At 40.0% G+C, this 25,028-nt stretch overlaps 1 protein-coding gene across 3 annotated transcripts in view; it reads left to right on the forward strand.

The window, feature by feature from the left end:
* LOC117546962 (mitogen-activated protein kinase kinase kinase kinase 4-like) overlaps positions 1 to 25,028 on the forward strand; it is a 103,278-nt gene that overhangs the window by 71,683 nt on the left and 6,567 nt on the right. For all 3 annotated transcript variants that reach the window (XM_034217400.1, XM_034217399.1, XM_034217401.1), the window contains 10 exons: positions 3,377 to 3,465; positions 3,750 to 3,844; positions 4,830 to 4,914; positions 5,003 to 5,170; positions 6,303 to 6,411; positions 6,671 to 6,826; positions 8,144 to 8,287; positions 8,901 to 9,035; positions 9,198 to 9,298; positions 10,451 to 10,600. In XM_034217400.1, coding sequence (XP_034073291.1) covers positions 3,377 to 3,465; positions 3,750 to 3,844; positions 4,830 to 4,914; positions 5,003 to 5,170; positions 6,303 to 6,411; positions 6,671 to 6,826; positions 8,144 to 8,287; positions 8,901 to 9,035; positions 9,198 to 9,298; positions 10,451 to 10,600 — 1,232 coding nt within the window. The remainder of the gene's footprint in view (positions 1 to 3,376; positions 3,466 to 3,749; positions 3,845 to 4,829; positions 4,915 to 5,002; positions 5,171 to 6,302; positions 6,412 to 6,670; positions 6,827 to 8,143; positions 8,288 to 8,900; positions 9,036 to 9,197; positions 9,299 to 10,450; positions 10,601 to 25,028) is intronic.

Below are 25,028 nucleotides of genomic sequence, written 5' to 3' on the forward strand. Positions count from 1 at the left end.
ATGGGGAGCTCATTCTACCATCTTGGAGCCAGGACAGCAAACCCACATGTTTTCGCCGATGGGAACTTGGGTCCCCCTCGCAGCGAGGGCGCAGCGAGTCGTTTGGCTGATGCAGAGCGGAGTGCACGCGCTGGGGTGTACGGTTTAACCATGTCCTGGATGTAGGAAGGGCCAGATCCATTCGCAGCACGGTAAGCAAGTACCAGTGTCTTGAAGTGGATTCTAGCAGTTACCGGAAGCCAGTGAAGGGAGCGGAGGAGCGGAGTGGTGTGGGAACATGTAGGAAGGTTGAAGACCAGACGAGCCGCTGCATTCTGGATGAGCTGCAGAGGTCGGATGGCACATGCAGGTAGACCAGCCAGGAGGGAGTTGCAGTAGTCTAGGCGTGAGATGACGAGAGCCTGGACCAGAACCTGCGTCGCTTTCTGTGTCAGCTGGGGACGTATCTTCCTGATGTTGTAAAGCGTGTATCTACAGCAACGGGTTGTAGCAGCGATGTTTGCAGTGAAGGACAGGTTGTTATCTAGGGTCACACCCAGATTCCTTGCAGTCTGAGTCGGGGAAACAACTGAGGTGCCGATGTTGATTGTTAGGTCAAGAGTGGGACAATCTTTTCCCGGGAGGAAGAGCAGCTCAGTCTTGTCAAGGATAAGACTTTATTTATCCCGAAGGAAATTGTTGTGCCAGAGTAACAAAATACAATAAACACAATAAACACAGCAGCACAACAGCAACACTGTAAACTAAAAGTGCAGCGAAAAGAGCAATGAAACATCTAGACAACATGAAACATAGAAACATAGATGGTCACACAATCAATGCAATTATTAGCAGTATTTAGTAGTTAGCAGTGCAAAAAATAAAACGTAGTGGCAGTTACATAATTGCACGTTATCATAGCATTATTAATAATACTAATAATAATAATAATATTGCACATAGTTATATACAGGGTTGGGTTGTAACAGAATACATGTAACGGCGTTACGTAATCAGAATACAAAAAGCAAGTAACTGTATTCAGCTCGCGTTACATTTGAAAGACGAGTAATCTGATTACAGTTACTTTGGTAAACCTGAAGTGAATACATTTTGGATTACTTATTGGAATTATTGGTGGAAAGATTTCCTCACAACATTTAATATTCATTACTAAAGGAACAGCCGAATCATCACAGCCCACAAAACCTATTACCGCCGCAGATGGACCAAAAAAGCGTTTGAAAAAAAAATCGCGGGTCCGCTCAGTGAAACAATAACAACGAAACATGGAGGAACAAAAGTCTGCGTTTAAATCGCGCGCGTGTGTGTAGAGGTGTGTGTGGTTAAAACACATCAGCCTGCGGTCGCTCTTTCTTTAGCCTTACTAATGATTATTTCTGAAGGTAAACACAGTGAAGGCGGTGCGTGAAAGGCACTGCGCGCTCGTCTTCTCAGAGGCTGAGTTAACCCTCCCGCTGCCTCCTGGTGCTGCAGAGATTTCATGAAGTGAATGAGGTTTTCCTTCTATAAAACAGCTGCGGGCAGCAGATACATGAATTCATAGATCAAGGCAGACTGGTGCACACACTCTCCTGTTTTGCCAATCCGGTGCTTAAACAAATATAGCTCTACACCCCTGGCCGAAATGTCCTTAAAATGAAGTCCGAGTTTGACATTTAAATTCATGTCCTGCCAACACTGGCAGGACAGAAGATGACACGCCCGTACTAAGCCGTGTCCCTCACTCCTCACATCCCAAGCTGCATCCCCAGAAAGTGTATTATGTTGTTGCATCGTTTCAGATGTGATGTTTAGTTGTGCTCTTGATAAGCCATTAAAACAGTAAAAACACGTTCAGTTTCCTTTTGCTTTTTGTGTCTCCTGTTCACCAAAACATACCCATCTGTTATGGAAAAAGAAAGTAATCCAAAAGTAATCTGATTACGTAACTGTAACTGTATTCGGATTACTTTCAGAGCCATGTAATCAGTCACTGATTACATTTACAAAGTAACCCTCCCAACCCTGGTTATAAGTGTATTGTAATGATGGTAATTATATTGATATGTATATTGCACATAGTGTTGGTGTGGAAGTTCTCAGTTCCCTTTACTTAAGGGTGAAGAGTTAAAGAGTTTGATTGCCACTGGGAGGAAAGACCTCCTGTGGCGCTGTGTGGTGGTTATCGGTGATCTCAGTCTATGGCTGAAAGTGCTCCGGTAGGAAACCAGTGTGCCATGCAGGGGGTGAGACCCGTTGTCCAGAATGCTGAGAAGTTTCCTCAGCATTCTCCCCTCCAACACCACTGCCAACGACTCCTGATCCACTCCCAGGACAGAGCCTGCTCTCCTGATGAGCTTGTTGAGTCTGTTGGCATCAGCTGTCTTTAGAGCAGTGATAATCACATACAATTGAATAAGATGCCTATGATGATAAAAACAGTGTTAATCCAATATGGGAAAAAAAAGTGGTGCTTGTGTTTCTCAAAAATAAGACTATATTTCCCATGAACCCCTTTTGTTCTATATGACCAGGGCAAGTGCTTCTTTTAGATTATTTACCTGACACGCTTTGTGTTCATTATGTTTGTGCTCAAACTTGTTATAGTGTAGTGTCCCCTTAAGCTTCATTTAGGTACACTGAAAAGATGTCTGTATATCTTGCAAAGAAGGCTGGATCTAGAAACGAGTATATTTAGACTCATTCAGGCTGGGATTCAGGGAATATAATATACAGTATACAGTTCATATACTGAATATATACATATATATATATATATATATATATATATATATATATATATATATATATATATGTGTGTCGCCATCTAGTGGCCAGCTCTCAAACAACTTGATGTTGACATCCATTAATGTGACCAGCATTTGTCAAATCATTTACGATGCTCTGAATTGCACGATGTCCATACCCAGAACAAAGACAAAGAACTGAACCAAACTCCATGCATCCATTTAAAAGGTGTTTCATGGATGTTGGTATTGTATTGCATGTACTATATTGGTGGTTACAAGTACATTTCTCTCCCAGTTTAACTTTATAAACTGACACTTTTTGGAATTGGGGAACATGTCTGCTTAAGGATCAGCAGGTCTTGCTTTAGACTTTACAGTTGGAGTAAATCTCCTCCATCCTTCAGTGTCAACAGTTACAGTGTATGTCTGTAAATCTATCCTCCTAGTGATACACAATGTAAGATCCCATATAGACAGCAGCAAAGGCAGCCATGTTTTACAATGGCTCCATTTGTCCATGGTGATTAGACCTCTCAGCACTAATGTTACTATGGTACGAGTTCAGTGCTTTACCATAACACTAACCCTGATCCTGCTCAACAGCTGCTACTAATCTAACTAACAAGTGTGTGTGTGTATTGAAGGTTTCTTCAAGCTGGAGAGTCCTCTTCTACAACACCGTCTCCAGCAGCACAGGAGGACACAGGACAATGTGACCAGCGGACAAACACAGGTACACTGAGAGTCTTTTTATGTTCACTGAAAGAAATAAACTGTTGTTACATTGATCTTGATTTAAAATGAGGAGTAGTAATATAAAGTTAGCTTCTTCATTAAATGTAAATGACATCCAAGCATGTTTTGTTAGTCTTTCTTGCTGAGATGTGGAATAGTTTGTGTTATTCTCTTCTTTGAACCACATTATACAAAAGTCTACATTGTAATTATTCTCCTCTCTGCTCTTTCTCTGATCTCCTGACCACATTTACTCATGTTGTCCTCTCCTCCATACTGCAGGGTGTCCGATCTGCTCTGGTTCGGCTGCACAAGGCCACAGAATATTCATCTTCCAGTGACGAGGTTGGCAGCAGCGATGACGAAGAGAGGAACAGGTAAGATCTTCATCATCAGTATCATAGAGTGTTGAAGTGATGGCGTATTTGTGTAGGCCGACCTAGAAGATAGCATCGCAATGGATCCGTTGACTAAAAGCAAATGTTTGCCTTGATGACGTTTTGTAGATACATTTAGGTAACACAGTTTTTAAGATACATAGAAGCTTCGGATATTCACAAGTGGAGTATTTACTGACTTACTATGTTGTTGTAACAATATGGGAACATCTCTTAAGCTTGTGTTAGCTACAGACCTCATTTCAGGCATCCATCCACAATGAGGGAACCGGAAGTGTTGAAACACTGACTCATTTCTAGGTTTATGGACTCATTCCTGCACCCCTCTCTAATGGCATTGTGCTTATTTATTTTGTTTATTTGATCTTCTTTTATTATATTTGACTTAGTCCTTCCTTTTAATACCAAACCACTGAAAAAGTTGTGACAAAGAATGTAGTCATTTTTTCCGTGTTCCCACGCCACAGTTATGAAACATGTCATTGTGAAACGAACATAATAATCAGACAAAAGTTTTAGTTTTCCTTACTCAGAATTCTGTCTCTGATAAAACCTGTGTGTGGAAATGTTTCTGCTGACTGCCAAGGCTAAGTGAACTCCAAATTGCAAAATGTATTGACGGAAAGCGGCACATGTTTTAAAATGCAAACTTCCCATGGCATAATTGACGGTTTATTAGAAAGTGTAAACCTTGAAAATATAGCTTGCCAATTTAAATTATTCATTATTTTATATTTAACATACCACAAATATCTCATTAGCGTTAATTGTATAATAACAGTGACACATTGCCTTTATGTGTGCTTATGGTGAGGGTTCAAGAATACATTATTTTTGACATTGCTCTTTTGGTTTGAACTTTCTATCCGTGGATGTTAATCATTGCCTTGGATTTTGAAGATGTATTGATCTGTTTTTCAGGAATAAAAGCAGTCACGCTCAAGTTTAAAATCTGTGTTTCAAGGTCTGGCCTGTCCAATGGAAAGGGGAAATACTTCAGAGGAATACCTGATGGGATCGTGCTGCAGCCTCACCACAATCTCAATCAGGTACCCTACCAGTAAACAGACACACACACACACACACACACACTCTGTTTTTCTTGCTTCATACTTTGTCTGTTACCATGTCGTGCAGATTTCTCGGGTAGCTGCAGATGACACCTACATGCTACCAGACCTTCTGCAGAAAACCTCCTCCTCCAGTCCTACCCACAATGCACTGGGCCAGGAGCAGCAAAGGCATGAACTGAACTACTCGCAGTCCCCCACTGCCCCTCGATCCCCCACACACCAGGAACTACATGTGAGTATATAAGGAGGAGAGTGCAGTCAGAGAAACTCAAGTTTTTTAAATCAACACACTTAAAAGCTCCATGTTAGGATACCAGCGACTATGTTTACATGCACAGTATTATACACAGCAAAATAAATTAGGATGTATTTAATTACGCCTGATTCTAAATGTATGGTTTTTATATATAGAAATGTGGGATTATTCAGGTTTTAGGAGCATTCTTTGGACGCAAATTTAGAATATGCAACTCAATCATGGTTTTTACTGCCGTGTGCGACACAGCCTCTACGCTTTACGGCCAACTCTGTGCATTTTGCGCAAATTAACTAGGTGTCAATTTGCAAGGCTGGGGTGGTGATGTAAGCCCAAAATAAAAGCTCACGTTTATGGTCAGAAGGAGAAACCCACATACTAATAAAGATAATATTTGCATATAAGGAGGGTTATGAGTATGTCAACATTTCTCAACACCAACCTTTTAAACGACACGATTGCCGAAATATAATTGGAAGGCTTTATTCACTTTGAAGAATCATATTTTGATGCAAAGAAGCAAGAAGAAACTCCAGCTGTTATATTTTGATCATTATTATTATTATCATGTACGGTTCCATGTAAACAGGAATATTAATTTGTATTTGCCATTTAAACAGCTTGTTATTTTGTTGTGGTTAAGAGCTAAAGCTAAGTGTGTTGTCCATGTTAACTTAGTAAATGTAATCATAGTGCTCTAAAGTTTGAAAAGCAGCAAAAGATGTCTTATAATAAAAATAGGACTCTTTACATGATCAAGACAAACCCTTTTGATAACAGCAGACTGAGTTACCTAAACAGAGAAGTGAAGATGTGTTGGGCATTGCACAGCCTTGTCTTAACAAAGGAGAAATATTTGACCAGTTGCATTTGTTAAATATGTCCACCAGAGGGAAGTGGTGGCACAGTTTAAGTTAATAGGTAGCACATTCAGAAAGGTTTCTAACAATAGTAATGAAATCAAATAAGTTTAAAAGGAAACCTAAGTGTTAATGGTGATGCTGCAAAGTTATTGTCACTTGTCTATAAAGCTGTGATGTTTGTGTGTTATTCCATATGGAGCCAGAACCCAACTATATGTGTTTTTCTTGTTGTTGTCCATCTTCAGGCCATCAGCACTCCTACTGGTAAAAACACTTCCACGTCTTCCTCTTCCTCCTTCCTGTCATTCATCGATCCAAGATTGATCCCCATATCATCGCCACCCCAGAGCCCTGGTAAGGACACACACACACACACACACACACACACACACACACACACACACACACACACACACACACACACACACACAGATCTGCATTCATACATATGTATTAATCTGTAAGTAAATAAGGAAATTCAATTCATGCATTATTTTCTTTCACTTTATTGAAGTAATTCACACAACACAACTTTTTTACTCTTACACACTTTACTCAGTTGACTACACAATGCATTGTCAACATTGATTTTGTTTCATTTCTCCCGATGTAGTGGGCACTAAGGGTGAGCTGGTCAAGAGGGAGAACCACAGGAAGGGCTCGGTGGTGAACGTGAACCCGACCAACATCCGACCGCAGAGCGACTCTCCAGAGATCAGGAAGTACAAGAAGAAGTTCAACACTGAGGTCCTTTGTGCTGGACTCTGGGGTTTGTCATTTTGTTGTAAACCTGTTAAGCCCTAGAGCCCCCCCAACGTTTTTTTTCGAGACTGTGTCAGGGCTTCTTAACATTTATGAAACTATTAATGTGTAGCACCAGATTAACGGGAAGAATCTCAGCTAATTGAAGATATGAACCATTTTTACCAAAACAAAACACAAGTCTCATAAGAAGCATCTAAATGACCCCTGAGCGAAAAAATGCAAACTGACTTTGGCACAGAACTCAAGATAAAGATACCCTTATTACTTATCGTAACTGCACATACAATATATCTGATTAAAGCTGAGACTCCACAGATTATATAGGTATAGTATCATCACTGAGCGATCCGAACTCGCGACAGGGGAAGCAAACACAGACATCACAACACGTACCTTTACGGAGCTTTTACGGGAGATCGTCTCACCGTAGCTGTCAATCTGATCAAAAGACGTGTTCAATGGCATTAAAACAAGAAAAAACGCGGCTGAATCGGTTAATTCATAGGTTAATAATGTATCTGTGGCTTTGAAGCAATTATTTATAATCCATAATTCCATATTTATGTAAAAATCGGAGCACAAAAGTTAGCTGCTAATGGTAGCCAACAGAGTGTATGCAGCTTCCGGTTTTGGCCACGCGTTACTCTCACTCCTTATTTGGTAACGTGTTTGTGTGTGTAGAACTTCCCCTCGATTCCATTGGCTCTAGCTGTTATGAAGAGATGTCATTCATCAAAATCGACCAAGGGGGGCCAGAGATATGGAAAATCCACCCAAATGACCCCAGAAGTGTTTATTTTGTTTTAAATCTCTGTATAAAGGTCAAATTTCACTTGTTTTGCATCAATCTTGATACAGGGTACTTATTATATGTTGTACTTTGGATTCCTAAAGCTTTTAGTCTACCTTACCATCATCCAAGGTTAGTTTTCACTATAAGTACAAAATAATTTTTGGACGGACACTATAATTTACAGTTTTTTACCATGTTCAATCTGAATTTTCTTTAAAATAAAAAACATCTATATTGATTCTGACTCCTCTACATCCAACTCACAGGTTTATCATTACTTTGAGAAAAAAGATTATTAATTTAACCCTTTTAGAAGGGAAGATATGGTCATTTGTTCTGGGAATGTCATTTTCGAGCATGAGACCTGAAAAACAGGCTCAGGGTTGAACAGGTTAAGTATACAGCATTTTTACGTGTCCATACTCCACATGTTTTGTATTGGTTATTTTCCCCCAGCTTTACAGACACTGCAGATGATTGCATGTTGGTCGTAGGGTGAAATGTTTGTGTCTTCTGTTTGTCCTGCAGGTGTGAATCTGTTAGTGGGAACAGAGAACGGTCTGTGGCTGCTGGATCGCAGCGGGCAGGGGAAAGTCTACTCGCTCATCAGCAGACGGAGGTTTCAGCAGATGGATGTTTTGGAAGGACTCAATGTACTAATCACCATATCAGGTACATGTACTGTAGGTTAAAGTAACACAAAAACACTGACTCTGTCTTCATATACCTGCATTTGCACTTAAGCTAATGGAGATTAGCTGTGCTTTTGACAAATTAAAGAATTAACAGCAATAATATAAAATGAATTACTGATCAAGCATACCAGGCACAGGCACAGGAGCTTAAAGTGTCAAAGGCCCACCTGGCCTTTACCAAAAAAATAAACAGACTCAAATGACCTCAAATACAGATATAGAGACACAAAACGACAAACCAAAATGACCAGAAGAAGACACCAACTCCGCAGGAAGAAAAAAAACGCAAATGATCACAAAGAGACACAAAACCACTAAATAGAAACCTGAAATGCCTACAATGACACCCAAAAAACGAAAAGGGGCGAAACGTGCACATATCAATAATACAACAAACTATAAAGTCTGTGTCTTGCTCCTATGAAGGAGAGGTCGTGGGGCCTGTTGCACGTCTGCCAAGGGGATCATTTTCACAGTTATCTTTCAGCACCAACTACTGCTAATCCAATATGACAGGTTTTTGCTTTCTTTTCAAATCTAATCTAATCAGGATTCACGTTCACCCTTCTGTCTATCTTGCCTGTCTCCAGGTAAAAAGAACAAGCTCCGTCTGTACTACCTGTCCTGGTTGAGGAATAAAATCCTGCACAACGACCCAGAGGTGGAGAAGAGACAGGGCTGGACCTCAGTAGGTGACCTGGAGGGTTGTGTTCACTATAAAGTGGGTAAGTACACACTGTGAAGGGCATATTGAATGGTATTTTCCAAGCTACAGTTCAAATCTACAGCACAAATGTATTATTTAGCACACTCTTTGAGAGAGACGTACAAAGTCAAAGAAATTAGGTATCAACTTGTTGAGGTCTTTTTTCATCTTGTTTCTTCAGTGCGTTACGACAAGATTAAGTTCTTGGTGATTGCTTTGAAGAACGCAGTGGAGGTGTACGCCTGGGCCCCAAAACCCTACCACAAATTCATGGCCTTCAAGGTTTGTAACATTCAATTGAAATGCAAAATGTAACTTCTAAGTTGAGATTGTATAAGAATAGAGTCAAGAACAACGATGTAAGCAACATATACCATGCATACTACGGTGTAAGGTATACAATTGATCTCCTTGTATACTGGGGATACTGGATACATTTAATGGCTTTAAATGCGGTACAGACTTCAGTGGTCAATAAATGGTAAACCCTCGGTAACCAGATGGAGTTACATGCAAACTTCAACCTGCTCAGCCAGTATTCTAATTCCTTCAAATGTTACCCAAGTCGTATTAAAACCATCTCCAACAAGAGAACAATAGAGTGTTGCAGGAATGATTCATGAAGTCAGAAGATGTGTGGCACCTACTGGTACTTTCATCTCAATGTCATTGTTTTTTAAACTGTTTTGTTATTTAAAAGCACAATCACAAAATTATGAGTTTCTACTTTTAGTTCTACAACATTAAATACGTCATCAAATACCCCACTTCTGAGTTTTGAAGCTTTTAAGTGTCATACCAAACTGCATTTGCTAACAAGTGTCTCAATGAGGCTACTAAACATCATCCAGACAACCATTAGCAACCTTTAGCTTAGCACAATCCCATCTGCTTTTTGTTGAGGGAGCCCTTGTGATGCTAACATTCTGGTCTGCTTAGAAAAATATGTCATCCCAGCACTCTATACAGTTGTCCTTTTATGTTTTCACTAGAATTTTGCACAATCTAGGCCAAACTCATTGATAGACATGGAAGAAACAAATAATAGGGTCACTTCCACAATCAGAAACATGCACATATATGTAGACATGACACATCCAGGCTATCAGAGTAACAGATCTCAGCAGAGCTGTGTCCCATTTCTTGGTGTCCTTCGTGGCCTGAGCTACTTTTTTTTTCAGAAAAGGCCAAAAATAAACCACCTTGTGGAAGCATGACTATCTTAAGATTGCTATTATATGCTCATCACATTGTCACAGTCACTCCTAACTTATTAATGCAGCAGTTCCAGTCAGATAACTGTTGTCACATTTCATTTTTAAATGTATCATTAAAGGTTATGATTGTAATGGAATTTGAGATGTTTAGACTATCTCCACTGAGGTGTTTTGCTGATGTTTTTGGGCATTTTTCTTTGTGTGAATGTCTATGCAGTCCTTCCGGTCGCTGCCTCAAAAGCCGATGTCTGTTGACCTGACAGTAGAGGAAGGCCAGAGGTTAAAGGTCATCTACGGCTCCCTCTCAGGTTTCCACGCCATTGACGTCGACTCTGGAACACCTTACGACCTCTACCTGCCTACACATGTAAGCTAATATTGCTTATGATCAGAACATGTTTTTGTTTGTGCCATTATCAGTCTCAAAACGTTTCTAAAAAGTCAAAGCTTGTTGCCAACTCTCCAAATATTTTAGGCATAAAATGACACATTTCTCACATACTTCACCAAAAAAACTAGTTTGAGAAATGTCGCTAATCTTAAAAAAGTCTGTCTCCAAAAACAGGGGTTGAGATTATTTTCATAACAACTGAAAATGTAAAGTACGGAGCCGTTTAAATATCTCTAATCTCTGATGTAGTACATGATACAGATATAATGTTCACTCTACTGTAGCTTGAACTCTCTCTTGTACGGAGCCCCCTAGGGGACATGGAGAAGAAAGAAAAATTATTTTAAAAAAATGCGACATATCGCAAAACCTTTGCGAGATCTCGCAATACTTTTCATTTAGCTCAATGTACTTCCTGGTCAGTTCGGCTGCTACGGCAACACAGAAACCACAACAATGGAACGGTTCATCGATTTTACTTTGAGCTTGGCCTTAAATATAAAGATATAACATCAGTGCTTGGCAATAGGCAGGGGTTTCACATAAGTGAAAGACACCTCACCTTTTTCTTCTCCATGTCCCCTAGAGGGCTCCGTACTCTTTTACCTGACTTGTTTTTTTATCATCCCCTTTTATACACCATTCTCTCTGGATTCACCTCTCCTCCTCCTCTTCCTCCCACTCACAAGTCTGCAGTTGTCAATCATTGCTGTTCTTTATCTCTCCTGTTCTCCTCACTCCACCTCCCCCCCACTCTCCCCCCACTCAGTGTGAAGCTGTCAAACACTGAACTCTTCCTCTTTCATTATTCTCTTGATTTCCTCCCACTCATCTAATGTGGCATCATTCATTGGCTCATTTGTATCTTCTCTTTGGTTTCAATAGCCACACTTCCATTGCTCTCCCTCTCTATGTCTCTCTGTTCTGTCTGTGGGCAGGTAAAGCTCAGGGCAGAATTTTGTGAGTCATGTGGACATTTCCGTTCAGATGTTGTTACTTTTCACCCCTCAAATGGCATTCTGACTTTCAGTTGAATTGCAGAGACTGATCAAGTGCATACTATCCGACCGTCACTGGATTGTTGACGGTAGTAGACCAGCATCAGTTATTTTGGATTTTAGTTTAATGATTTTGGATTTGATGTTTTGCTTGTGCATCATTTTCTGTAAGTCAAAACACATTCTTACATCTTACTTACTGATTTTACATAGACAACCATATAGAGCTCAACAACATGATGTAGTTTGTGTATATTCTTAGCCACACTACCAGCGTGACTCTAGGGACATTTTGGAAGCTTATTCTACAATTGTTAAACTTTAGTATGGACTTATAAGGGCCTACGTTCACATAGCACCATTTTTGACACAACAACGTTTGACAACGTATCACCACTGTTGTATGACAGACTAACTTCGCCCCCTTTGATTTGTGTATCTCCTTGTGTGACTGGTAACACTTTATATTAAGGTACACACATTCACCATCAACTAGTCAAGGTCAAGGTTCTTTGTTTGTCATACGAACATAGCTACAGATTAGTTATGTCGATGAAAATCTTAGGTCACAGGCTTCTCCAACAGTGCAACACAATAATACAGATAAAGAGAAAAATATAGTGCAAGTAAATATTAAAAAGTAAATACAAAAAGAAAATGTGTTTTGAGGATCAGGGTGGAGGATGTGATGTTTCCCACCCGCACTGCCTGGGGCCTGCCCGTCAGGAAGTTCAGGATCCAGTCACAGAGGGCGCTGTTGAGCCCGAGGTCTCTGAGCTTGATGACCAGCTTGGAGGGCACAATGGTGTTCAATGCTGAACTGTAATCAATGAACAGCATTCTCACATATGTGTTCCTCTGGTCCAGGTGTGAGAGGGCAGTGTGGATGGTGAGGGCTATGGCGTCGTCTGTGGACCTGTTTGCTCTGTAGGCAAACTGCAGGGGGTCCAGAGAGTCAGGGAGGGAGGAGGTGATGAAGGTTTTGACTAACCGCTCAAAGCACTTCACTATGATGGAGGTGAGTGCTACTGGGCGGTAGTCATTGAGGCTGGTGATTATTGTTTTTTTGGGGACAGGAACGATGGTGGAGTGTTTAAAACATGTGGGGACTACAGACTGCAGCAGGGACCTGTTGAAGATGTCTGTGAACACCTCTGCCAGCTGAACTGCACACACCCTGAGAACACGGCCAGGGATGCCATCAGGTCCAGGAGCCTTGTGTGGGTTAACCCTTTTAAATGATTTACACACATCTGCCCTGCTTAAAGCAAAAGGGCAGGGCTCCTGATCCTTCTCTGCACCCCCAGCCTGGCTGCTCTCAAATCGTGCAAAAAAACTGTTCAGCTCATCTGGGAGAGATGCGCACGCAGACACTCCCGCCCCCCCCGCTGCTTCTTTGTAATCTGTCATTGTTCTTAGTCCCGCCCACATGTTCCGGGTGTTACAGTTTAACTAATTGTTAATTAACATGCATATTAGCAGTATATTGGTTCTTTAGTAGTCATTATAAAACACTTATTAATGCTTTATTCTACATACCATATTCTACAAGTAATAAGCCATTAGTTGAGAGTTTTTCCTCAATAACCCTCTAATTTGTGCTTATTTATTGCAAGTAAGGAAGTTGTTGTACATGACTTTTGGTCTTAATATGTGCTGCTCAATATGGGCCTAATAAGGCAGTAGTACCACAAGAATAGTAATTCTCCCATAATAACACTTAACATTACATGTTACTTGTTAGACGCTTTTATCCAAAACAACTTACATACTCAATACTGTGGGCAATCCCCACAGGAGCAATTTGGGGTGAAGTTTCTTGCCCAGGGACACAACGACATGCTGACTTCAGTGGGATTTGAACCTGTGCTCTCCTGATCCGAACACCAACGCACTAATCCACTGTGCCACACGCCCCCACAAATATGGATCTATTCTTATGTAACAAGACATGAAACTATAAGTGTTGATTAAGTCTAAATAACTCAAAATTAGGTATTTCTATCGAAGAATATGTTCCCTATTTTAAAGGAAATCTTGTTCATAACCAATAAGCTAGTAGTTTGACTCTAATTGACCTGAACAGGTTCCCTATTCTAAAGTTGCCTCCTCTTCACACTTTGTAAATACATTATAGCACACAACTACTGAAATTAACCTCAACAGTACATGAACAAAGTAGGCACACGTTGAAATATGTTTTATTAAAGCACTATAGAGAGGTTCAGACACATACCAAAACATGTCAAGTTTCTCCAAGGCTGAGAACACGTACAGCCTGTAGCCTACTTCTTAATAAAAACTGATTTTTAACAGAGTTTATGTATGTGTGATCATACTGTGTGACCTGCTTGTATGTACTTACACAATAGGTGTACTGTTCTCTCTGTGTTGTACTGTCTCAGTGTGAACATAGATTAAACAGCCAGCCAAACTCTTTTGAGAGCCAGGGAATGAGCAGCCATGCTCCTTTATTGACTTATTTGCAGTCCACTGACATTCAAACGAAAAGTTACAAGAGGCACTTAATAATCTCATACATGCAAATATAACATACACAGATTAACACATAGGACCGCTAAATGTAAATATAGCTAATGCTAGTTGTGCAATAAGCATGTATACAGGCTAGTATGGCTAACGCTAGCGTGTATGCTAACGCTAGCCCGAATGCTAACACATTTTCTCATCGAGTTTAAACCGTGGTTTAAACTAGGGATGGGAACGATTAATCGAATATTCGAAATTATTCAGGTATTCGACTATGAGAATATGAGTTATGAATATTTGTATTGTAATTTTTATTTTTTGGGAGGGGTGCCTAAGTTGATTACATAATTATCAAATGGAATAATTCAATGTATACGACAGTGCCATAGCTAAATGTGGTAGGTCTAAAGGTGTGTTTTGCTCCGCTCACCGGTCCCTCACAGCGGGCAGAGCTGCAGGTGCTGATCTCTCTCTCTCGCGCGTCCGGTTATAGTTCACTCGCGTTTATGTCCAAATCCATCAGATCTAGCTAGTTCTAGCCAATGATATGGCTGCTGCCCCTCCCTACACGCAGATCACGCAGACTCAAACCTCATCTTATTCCCAAATTCCAGCTGAGAGGGTCTTCTCTACAGCTGGCCTGATTGTGAATCGCCTCCGCACCCGCCTCTTCCCTGAGCATGTAGACATGCTCATATTCTTAAACAAGAATGAGTATTGAATAGCTGCATTCTGTGCATAGGCCCTGTTATAGGTTGTTGATCTCTGTTGTAATATGGTTACGTTACCCTAACCCAGGGGTCGGCAACCCGCGGCTCTCGAGCCGCATGCGGCCCTTTAAGCCCTCTGCGCTGGCTCCCTTGAGCTTAGACAAAAATATGAAGGAAATAAGTTAAAAGTATTTGTAGGACTATTTATATTTTGTTGCATGGTTGAAAATGTTTCGTATCTTGTATTTTGAGGTGATACTGTGACACATACATAAAAAACAAAACGGTTTTAATTAGGTCAACTAAAATGTGACTAGCGCCTTTTCTTGCAGGCGAATTCTTTCACACACAAATACGGGTATTGGGCCGAGGGCGACACCGTACTTCCGGTATCCGCCGTTTTACACGAGGTGCAAGCAGCCGTACACCGTCTAGATGTTGCTAAGCTTCCTGTACTGAATATCATAGTCTATTGCCTTAATCAATATCTAGTCAACTCTAAAATACCACATATATGCAATAGCATGATAATATTATTGTGACAAGTGGGGTATTCACCTGGTGTTTCCAGAAATTAGACGTAGATGCAGCCAAAATCGACGAAGGCCACTGTCGTTTTTCCATACATCTGCAGGCAGTCTGTAAGGGCAATCCGACAACCCACACAGCTCTAGTTTACGCTGGTAACGACCTAGAGCACACCCCTCAAGTCCAGAGATGTAATCCGAAGACATGCAGCGATTTCTTCGGTCGTTAATTCAGAAAAAAAACCTACTGCGCTCTGCCTGGCAACGTTAGCTAGCTGTTTATATTTGCACTTCCAGGATATTTGCACCTCCAGGAAAATGGCGTATTTATATATATATATATATATATGGCGCGTGTTGCATTGTGGGTAGCTCGTGACGTCACTGTGTGTGAAAGAATAACCTGACCCCCGGCTCGATGAGCGAACTATGGATAAATCAAAGAAAAGGAAGGAACACAGGATTTAATTCTGTGTGGACAGAGTTATATGCTTTCACAGCAAACGATGCTGGTTTACCGGTATGTTTGATATGTAGAGAGAAGTTGTCAAAGGTGCTGCAGCCTTTACGTGTGAGGAACAACACGCGACAGCTGACGATCTTCAGTCATAATTCAATGGGGTATGTAATTTATTTCAGAAAACACTTGTTGTTATATTCCATGGAATGCTCTTAATGTCCCGATAGCAATGAATATATTAAATGCTTTGACAATAAATACATAAACAAATTAATCTCTGGAAGCTGTAGCGCAGTAAGACGCACGACTAATCATTTTTTTCTCCTTATAGGAGTTCTTTGTTTCTTATTAGAGGTTAACAGTTGTATATGTATATGTAATAAATAGCATAATAAATGCAAAAAAACTAGTTTTTGTCTGATATAACAATAAATACAACTTTATTAGCTATGAAATATGTTTTGCGGCTCCAGACAAAAACATATTTTGGAAACAGGAGCAAAATGGCTCTTTTGGTCAAAAAGGTTGCAGACCCCTGCCCTAACCCGTTATGTTGTTCGTGTATGATCCCTCTTTAATTTAAAGACCAAGTTATGTTTTAAGCATGAAAGCTGTAGGCCTATACTGTAGCTGTCAACTGTTCAAACTGTGATCACCAGTTCAATACATTTGACAAATTCGACTTGGTTTCTATACTTATTTGAACATGTATTTATTTGTCTTTCAAAATTAAATCTTTTCTTCTTTCTTTTTTGTGTAATTTGTTTTCAAATTTTTGTTTTTATATAGGATATGTACATTTCTGTTAATCGGTTAACCGTTTTTTGGGGGTTGATTATTCGAATATACATTTGCTTTCAAATTCCCATCCCTAGTTTAAACATCTCCAAATGTCATCATATAAACACAATACATGTTACTAATCCTTACAGTGTAAGTGTAAGGCTTACACTTACAGTCATTGCTTTCTGACGGACTTGACCCTTTTACTCTTCAGGTTGCATAGGGGAAATTAGTAGTAGTCTACTGCCATGCTATTCAGTTCACTTTCTCCTACTTCCTGAACCCGGTTTCCTGTCTAACCTTCAGTACACATTTTACAAAAATATAAATGTGCAAATATGAAACATACAGATCAATATCACCTTGCTAATGGTAGCTGAACTGTCAATACCCCAAAACATATTCTTAGATAGAAATACCTAATTTTGAGTTATTTAGACTTAATTAACACATAGTTTCATGTCTTGTTACATAAGAATAGATCATATTTGTTAAGTGTTATTATGGGAGAATTACTATTCTTGTGGTATTAGTGCCTTATTAGGCCCATATTGAGCAGAGCATATTAAAAAGACTGAGCGGAGCCGCCCGCGGCTTCAAAGAGATAGCGTTCTAAAATGCTTAATAACTTTTTAACCGCTAATCCTATCCATCTGATTTAAAAAGTGAGGTAAAGCGGCGATTCTAGGCTTTTCGCTGGTATCACTCTTATTCTTTCACACACAGTGACGTCACGAGCTACCCACAATGCAACGCGCGCCATATATATATATATATAAATACGCCATTTTTCTGGAGGTGCAAAAATCCTGGAGGTGCTAATATAAACAGCTAGCTAACGTAGCCAGGCAGAGCGCACTAGGTTTTTTTTCTGAATTAAGGACCGAAGAAATCGTTGCATGTCTTCGGATTACATCTCTGGACTTGAGGGGTGTGCTCTAGGTCGTTACCAGCGTAAACTAGAGCTGTGTGGGTTGTCGGATTGCCCTTACAGACTGCCTGCAGATGTATGGAAAAACGATCCTCGAAAGTGGCCTTCGGTCGATTTTGGCAGCATCTACGTCTATCTTCTGGAAACACCAGGTGAATACCCCACTTGTCACAATAATATTATCATGCCATTTCATATATGTGGTATTTTAGAGTTGACTATATTGATTAAGGCAATAGACTAAGATATGGCGGATACCGGAAGTACGGTGTCGCCCTCGGCCCAAAACCCGTATGTGTGTGTGAAAGAATTATACATCCATGGTATCACTATGTCCTTTTCCGGGAGTCAGAGGCTCCGACGTGATCGGGGCAACGTCATCACATTGTACAGCCTTGATTCGTCAAGGAGACCCACGCAGCCCCTCCGTCTGAGCCAAACAGCAAAGGGTTTAGACGCTAAGTCCCACCCCCCTGTGTCCGGATAGGTTTAAAATGTAAAGGTCCAGGCAAACCTCTGCCCATGCTACCATCTTCTCGACCAATCAACATAGGTTGCTGTGTATGTTTTTGGCGGCGGGAGATAAGCAATGAGAAACAGAGAGATGAGAGAGTAAGACTAAAGAGTAATTTTGCCTGCGTAAGCGAAATAAATACAAAACAAAATATCTAGATACAGTCACACACACACATACATACATATACACACATATACACACACATCCCAAGACAAATTGAAACCAACATGTCAAAACGGCATTACACTACGGAAGAAGCCCTAGAATTGATTTTGTCTGGCGGGCCGCTTAGCGATGTGGATTCCGAAGCTGACAGCTGGCGTGATGAGGAGGAGTACGATCACGGGATTGATCCCTTCGAAGATAAAAAGTGAGTAGCTTTGCTTATTTCTCATTGTTTGTGTCGCATTTAGCAGTTGCTATTTCTGTATAACGCCGTAAATAATTAGTCCTAAGAGTATTTATAATGCACGGCCATTTGCCGTAATTGTGTCATAAAGTGAAGTCCTGAGCTCAAGATTCACTATCAATAGAGGCTACTATTTATTTTCAGTAATAAAAACGTCAAGCAATACCTTTCATTTATTGCCTCATTCCGCTTGCCCTCTTTGGTTGTTTGTTATAAGGTCTAATGTTATTATATTCATTGCATTACAATTCAGTTACTGATTCCATCAACTAGTAATGTTAGCAGAGGGATAAAGTGTGAATCAAATCAAAAGTTGAGACTGTGTTTAGAAAATAGGATGACACTGGAGAAATAAAAGCAATAAAGGAAATAAAATAAATTCAGACATTTATATCTGTATATTTTCCTCCCTTTTATTTTAGTCCAGAGGATGAGAGAGGGGATGCACAAGACACTGTCCCCATCAGTAGGCCTCCTTCAAACCGAGAGGGTGCAGCATCCAGAAAAAAGGCCAAACCAGACCGTACCTCAATGCCAGCCCCCCTGACAGTGAAAGGGAGAGGAAGAGGAAAAGGGAAAAAAAACATCTCTAAGATGAGCCAGGAGCTGTTTGGAACGGACCTGAGGTGCCAGATACTGCCCAACAACTACCACACTTTTGCCCGAAAAGACCCCCTGGAGTCCAAGGCTTTGTTGGTGTGGAGTATACTCCTGCACAAATATTTAGAAATGTTTTCAACAACCAAGCTGTAAATCTCATCTGCTAGAACACAAACAAAAATGCTGAAAAGGAGCAGGCTAAGGGGAAAAAGTTTGTTTGGGAAGAGCTAAAATTCCTCATGTATGTCGGCCTTATGATGTTCATGGCACTTCTAAAACTGCTAAAAGTAAGAGACTACTGGAGGAAGGGATCACACCTAAGTGTTCTCTTTCCTGCTTCTGTCATGACAAGAGACAGGTTCATGGCAATCAGCAGAGCTGTACACCTGAGCGACCCAGACCACGATTTGGCAAATGACCAGAAAAAGGAAACCCCAGAGATGGCTCAGAGAGAAGGAGCTTTTGTTTGCGAAGTGGATGGATACGAGAGAGGTGTCAGTGTGCTCTACAATACACCAAGCCTTCAATGGAGACACTGTCACCAGGAACGTGTTTGCTAAGGAAACGGGGAAATGGCAAAAAGAAAACATCATGGCACCTCGTTGTGTGGTTGAATATAATAAATACATGGGTGGGGAGGACTTGTCTGACCAGCTCATCCAATACTATTCAATGCACAAGAGGTCCAACAGGTGGTACAGGGCACTGCTGTACCACTTTATAGACATTGCTGCAACCAACAGCTATATTCTGCACAAGGAGATGTGCTCTGTCCTCAGGGTCAGTGGCCATGTCCCACGCCCAGTTCATGGAGGAGCTGTCTGCAGAGCTGTGTGGAGTCCCAAATGGCAGCTTTGTGCCACCCAGAGGGGCACAGTGCTTGCCAGAGTCAATGTCCGAGGAGGAGGAGGAGGAGGAGGAGGAGGAGGAGGAGGAGGAGGAGGAGGAGGAGGAGGAGGAGGAGGAGGAGGAGGAGGAGGAGGAGGAGGAGGAGGAGGAGGAGGAGGAGGAGGAGGAGGAGGAGGAGGAGGAGGAGGAGGAGGAGGAGGAGGAGGAGGAGGAGGAGGAGGACTCGACTCATTTGCGAGACGGAGGTCAGGAGACAAGGTCGGCGAAAATGTGTGCTCTGCAAAAAACATTCCATCTGGAAATGTGTGCGGTGTGATGTGACACTGTGTCTTGTGGCTCACAGAAATTGCTTCAGCAAGTGGCATAGCAGCCGCATGTAAAACCTTAAGACTTTCGATTGACTGAATCAAGTCTGATTGTAATTTAATGTAAATAATTAAAAAAATGTTGATACATTTCCTTTGCTCTTTGTATATTTTTCTAATATTTTGTTTATAATTTGAAGTTAATTTGCTCTTTGTACATTTGCACTTACTATATATTTCTAGCTCTTTGTTTGTAGTTTGAAGATAATTTGCACTTTCTATATATAAAACTCAACTAATGGCCTATTACTTGTAGAATATGGTCATGTAGAATAGGGCATCAATAAGTGTTTTATAATGACTAATAAAGAGCCAATATACTGCTAATATGCATGTTAATTAACAACTAGTTGATGGTGAATTTGTGTACCTTAATATAAAGTACCGTGTAGTACTATGTTTCTTAAACATTGTTATTTTACCATGAACACCAACCTGAAGGTGTTTGCCTTCACACTTTTTATGAATGAGCTTTACCGCTCACAGCTGTCTGACAGCAATAAAATCTCCTAGCAGCCGCACAAAAAAAGGCACGGTAAAGCCTAAGTAGAGCAGATAATGTGGCTGTATTTTGTTGTCTTGTTTGTTGCCCACATTTTTTATTTATTTTTTATAAGCGGAAACTTGTTTTGCTGTGAATTTACGGACAATTAAAATGTTAAAATCAGTGTAGTATATGTTTTCGTTTAGAGTTTTGTAGTAGAGCTTCCATGCTGACATCTAAAAAGGATATAATGCCCAATTACCAATGGTATACATACCCCAGCTGCCTACACCACCAGTCTATAAATACAATATGACGCACTGCAGAATATATTTTTAATTTCTTCTCTTCAGTTAGTCTCAGAGATAATAGGCAAATGCTTGAATAGGAGGCTTGGCTGCATCCACAGGCAAAACATGCCAAACAATCCAACAACATTATGATATGTGTTGGTAATATTTGTGAAATGCATTTATATAACTCAACCTTCATTGAGTTACAATGACTTATGGAAGTCTGTAAAGTGTTTTGCATCTCCAAAGTTAATTTGCCTCTCTAAATGTGAACAAATCGCCCACTGCTGGTACCATTAGACACAGATAAGGGATTTGTTCTCTCTGTACTGTATGTGGGCATGTACATCTCACTGTAGCCTCCAGTGAGTCATATTCTGACACATCTGGTTAAATATGTTCAGAAAGAACTAGAGAGGGTTTAGGTTCAAGATGAAGAAAAACTTAAGAAATACAAATATTTTCTTTAGCCTGGTTTACATACAGTAATAAATGAAAAGTGCATTTCTGAGGTTATGTATTTGTTTTGTTGGTTCATATACGGTCTGTGCACTGTGCATACATATGGTGTTGAGTGGGTGGCTGCACCAGGCTTCTCCAGTTTCTATGGTTTAATGAATTATTCAAAGATGTTCCTCATCTTTTAATCACTTTGTGATAATGTGTCCATGAAGCTAATACCCACTTTGAATATTTGCCATGGTTTAAGAAAAACAGAGTTCAACCTGATGACTTGTGTTTCTGAATAATACATAAAAGATTGGAGTGAGCGCTAAGACAATGTGTAGGCCACATATTAGTCTAATATGCCTTTATATCTGAAAGTAAAGTAGTGGAGGTCTTTGTGAAATACTTTTTAAATATTCCATATACGACGATATTGAAATTCTCCTACTAACGATAATGCTCTTATAAAAAATATATATATACAAAATGATCCTTAAAAAGAAAGCTAAAAACAAAGACACACATTTATAGTTATACATCTAAATATGTGCGTTTGTATGTGTTGCGCTTGCGGAAGCCTTTTTGATCTGGGGTTGATCGCTCACCGTGGTGGGAGTTTTGGTCCAGCTGCTCTTTTTGGTTTTGGTTATGGTTTGCAGAATTGCGTATTCTGTTGGATAGTGAGTTTTAAGGATAGAGATTTGTGGTGTTTCCATCCTAAGACCTACTTGGTTATTGCATCTCTTACAAATCACTTTGTTAACATTCTTGTCAAATTGGTCCATTGGTAATAAGAGTGGACTTGTTTTCTGCTGTAATGAAGGCTACGTGGTTGATTGTGTTCAGCATCACACATATGCTAGTTTCTTGCTTTTTGCTAGCATATGTTAACGTTTTAACCGTTGGCTACGCTACAACAATGCTGTATGGCATAGACAAAGCAAGGGAAAGAGAGAGATTGAATAAAGAGCTAAAGAGAACCAAATATTTGTCTGTAATCATGGCCTCGTAAGGACCATATTTTCAGCCAACCTTTAATCACGTTGGACGATAATCTAGTAGGCTAGCTTCTTGCTAACTTGCTAGCATAGCTCTTACTTGTTTTGATAAGCTACAGTACAACATTGCAGTAGAACATAGACAAAGCAAGGGAAAGAAAGGGACGAAATATCCAATAATATTCATAAAAGATGTCTCATAATAATAAAATGTATTTCTGATATTGTTGACACGTAAGCAACTGAATGATAATCTTGTCATATCGCCCAAGTCTCATCTGCACCGTTAGCTTGGTGAGGAAGTTTCTACTTTTTCTATTGTGAATTGTATCGCCCTCTCAGTCTCTCATTCATGTTCTCAACCCTTTTCTCACAAACCCATGCACAGACACACTTCCCCAGCGAACATGGATTTGTGCCACTTTCTATAAGCATGGGGAGTTGGAGCTGGAAGGGGGAAGAGAGACAGACTTACTAAAAGAGAAATAAGCTCTAAAAAATACTCCACCCGTCCTCCTTCTCTTGCCATCATTAACTGTGTGTCCTGTTGAGTTTCTTCCTCACTGCTCCTCTGCTGTTTAAAGCCAGTGTGCACACAGCTCTCTACCACAGTGCTTCTCAAACCTTTTTCAGTAATGTTCCCCCTTTGAAACATTTTCTCAGCCGAGTACCCCCTGACCGACCCAGAATATTTTTGATCGAAAAAGCCTATACAAATAATTCCAATATAGTGATGTTCCCTCAGTATGTGATGTATTACCTCCTTCATGCATTACAACAAACTAAGGATATTTTCATTTTATGCATGAAAAAAAACAACATAACGAAAAAAAATGTAAACTGATTTCTCCAAGGAGTTTTTCAACTGAAGTAATATCTGTTTAACAGACCAATGAACACAATTATATATTATGCAAAACTATAAAATACAATACCCAAATTTGACATGTTTATATGAGGACCCCCTTGGTGGTTCTCTGAATATTTTATATAAATGTGTGTTTTCTATTTAACTTATTGTACTAAGATTATTTTTGTAATCATGCATGGTATTTTTTTGATTAACTTTTTTGATTTTGATTTTAAATCTCACGTACCCCCTGCAGTACCCCAATGTACCCCTAGGGGTCTGCGTACCCCCATTTGAGAATCACTGCTCTACCACACCGGTGCCTTATAGCCTACTGCTGCGATTTAATCTCAGCTCTACAGCCTGGCTTCTTCTTCTCTCTTACACACACAGTCAAGCTTACAACACACACACAAACACACGCACTCTCCATCATCCTCAATTCACTTTCTCTGAGTATTCTTGAGGACACGTCACACTCCCGGGCTTTCTTCACAGCTGTGTATCCTTATGTGTATTGCCTAATTACTGCTAAAAGCATTTCACTTTTGCAAACAAGGCAACACTCGCCCACTTAAATTATCCCACACACACACACCAGCATCTTCCACTGCTGCTTGCAAACTATGTTACAATGCTGATTCCGAGGCAGAGGATTAAGATAGCGCTGCGTCTCTGGATGCCTGTTCTGATGCTCAGGATCGTAGTGGCTCACACTCTGGTAACGTATGAGGCGCGGTCTCGTGAACTATGTTTACCTGCTTTTTGTAACATACCAAAACCGTGCTTAACTATTTCTGTGCTGTGTCTGCTGCAGGGATCCCCTCTCTCTTCAGATATGCACTTTTGTGAGATACGGGTTTCTGGTGGTTACAGATCTTGTTTCTGAACTACCTGAATAAATGATACTGAACTGGTTAAAACGAAAATAAACGTATAGGGGGTTGTTTCAAAACATTTATTTTATATGAGTGCAGCAGTTGTGCTTTCATGCAAACAACTAGTTAAATTATACTGTCAATTAATTTGTCCTATTAATAAAAACTGTTGTGAATTTTTTACTTTATTTTTATTCTGCTAGTTTTGGCTTGAAATAGCCTGAACATGTCCGATTTGTTGTGTCCTTAACACGCAGTTGTTCATCAACATCTCTCAAATATTTAAAGTTTGATTTTAAAGTGTCCTTTCATTTAAAGAAACATCTGTCCTGCTCAATATCATTGACATTTATTTTCAATGTATTGTTGTGCTTCAGTTAGGGTCTTAATATGTTTTTGAATTGATCTAATATTATATTATGATGAACCACATATCACTCTTTTTCATCTGTTTATCAACTGTATCATATTGAATTTCAGGAAAATCCAATCGGTCTGTTTTTTTTTTAAAGACATTTTTGAATCATTTTCATTCATCTCTAACTTAAGTGGGTTTTATTAGTTTATGAATTGAACCTTATTTTTTCCCTTCGCTATTGAAAGATATAGTCAGATAACATCTGAATAACGTAAATATGACTTTAATGTCAACAGTTTGAACATAATGTTCAGTTCAGAGAGATATTTATTGTATGAATAAGTGTCCATCAATGAGATCAACTGTTTTGGTTTATATAACTTTAAGTGATTTAATCACAAAAAATACTTCTTTAAACAATGGTCTCAATAGTATCTAATGTGTGTGTTTGTCTCAT

The sequence above is a fragment of the Gymnodraco acuticeps genome, unplaced genomic scaffold (assembly GCF_902827175.1).
Source record: "Gymnodraco acuticeps unplaced genomic scaffold, fGymAcu1.1, whole genome shotgun sequence".
NCBI classification, from domain to species: Eukaryota; Metazoa; Chordata; class Actinopteri; order Perciformes; family Bathydraconidae; genus Gymnodraco; species Gymnodraco acuticeps.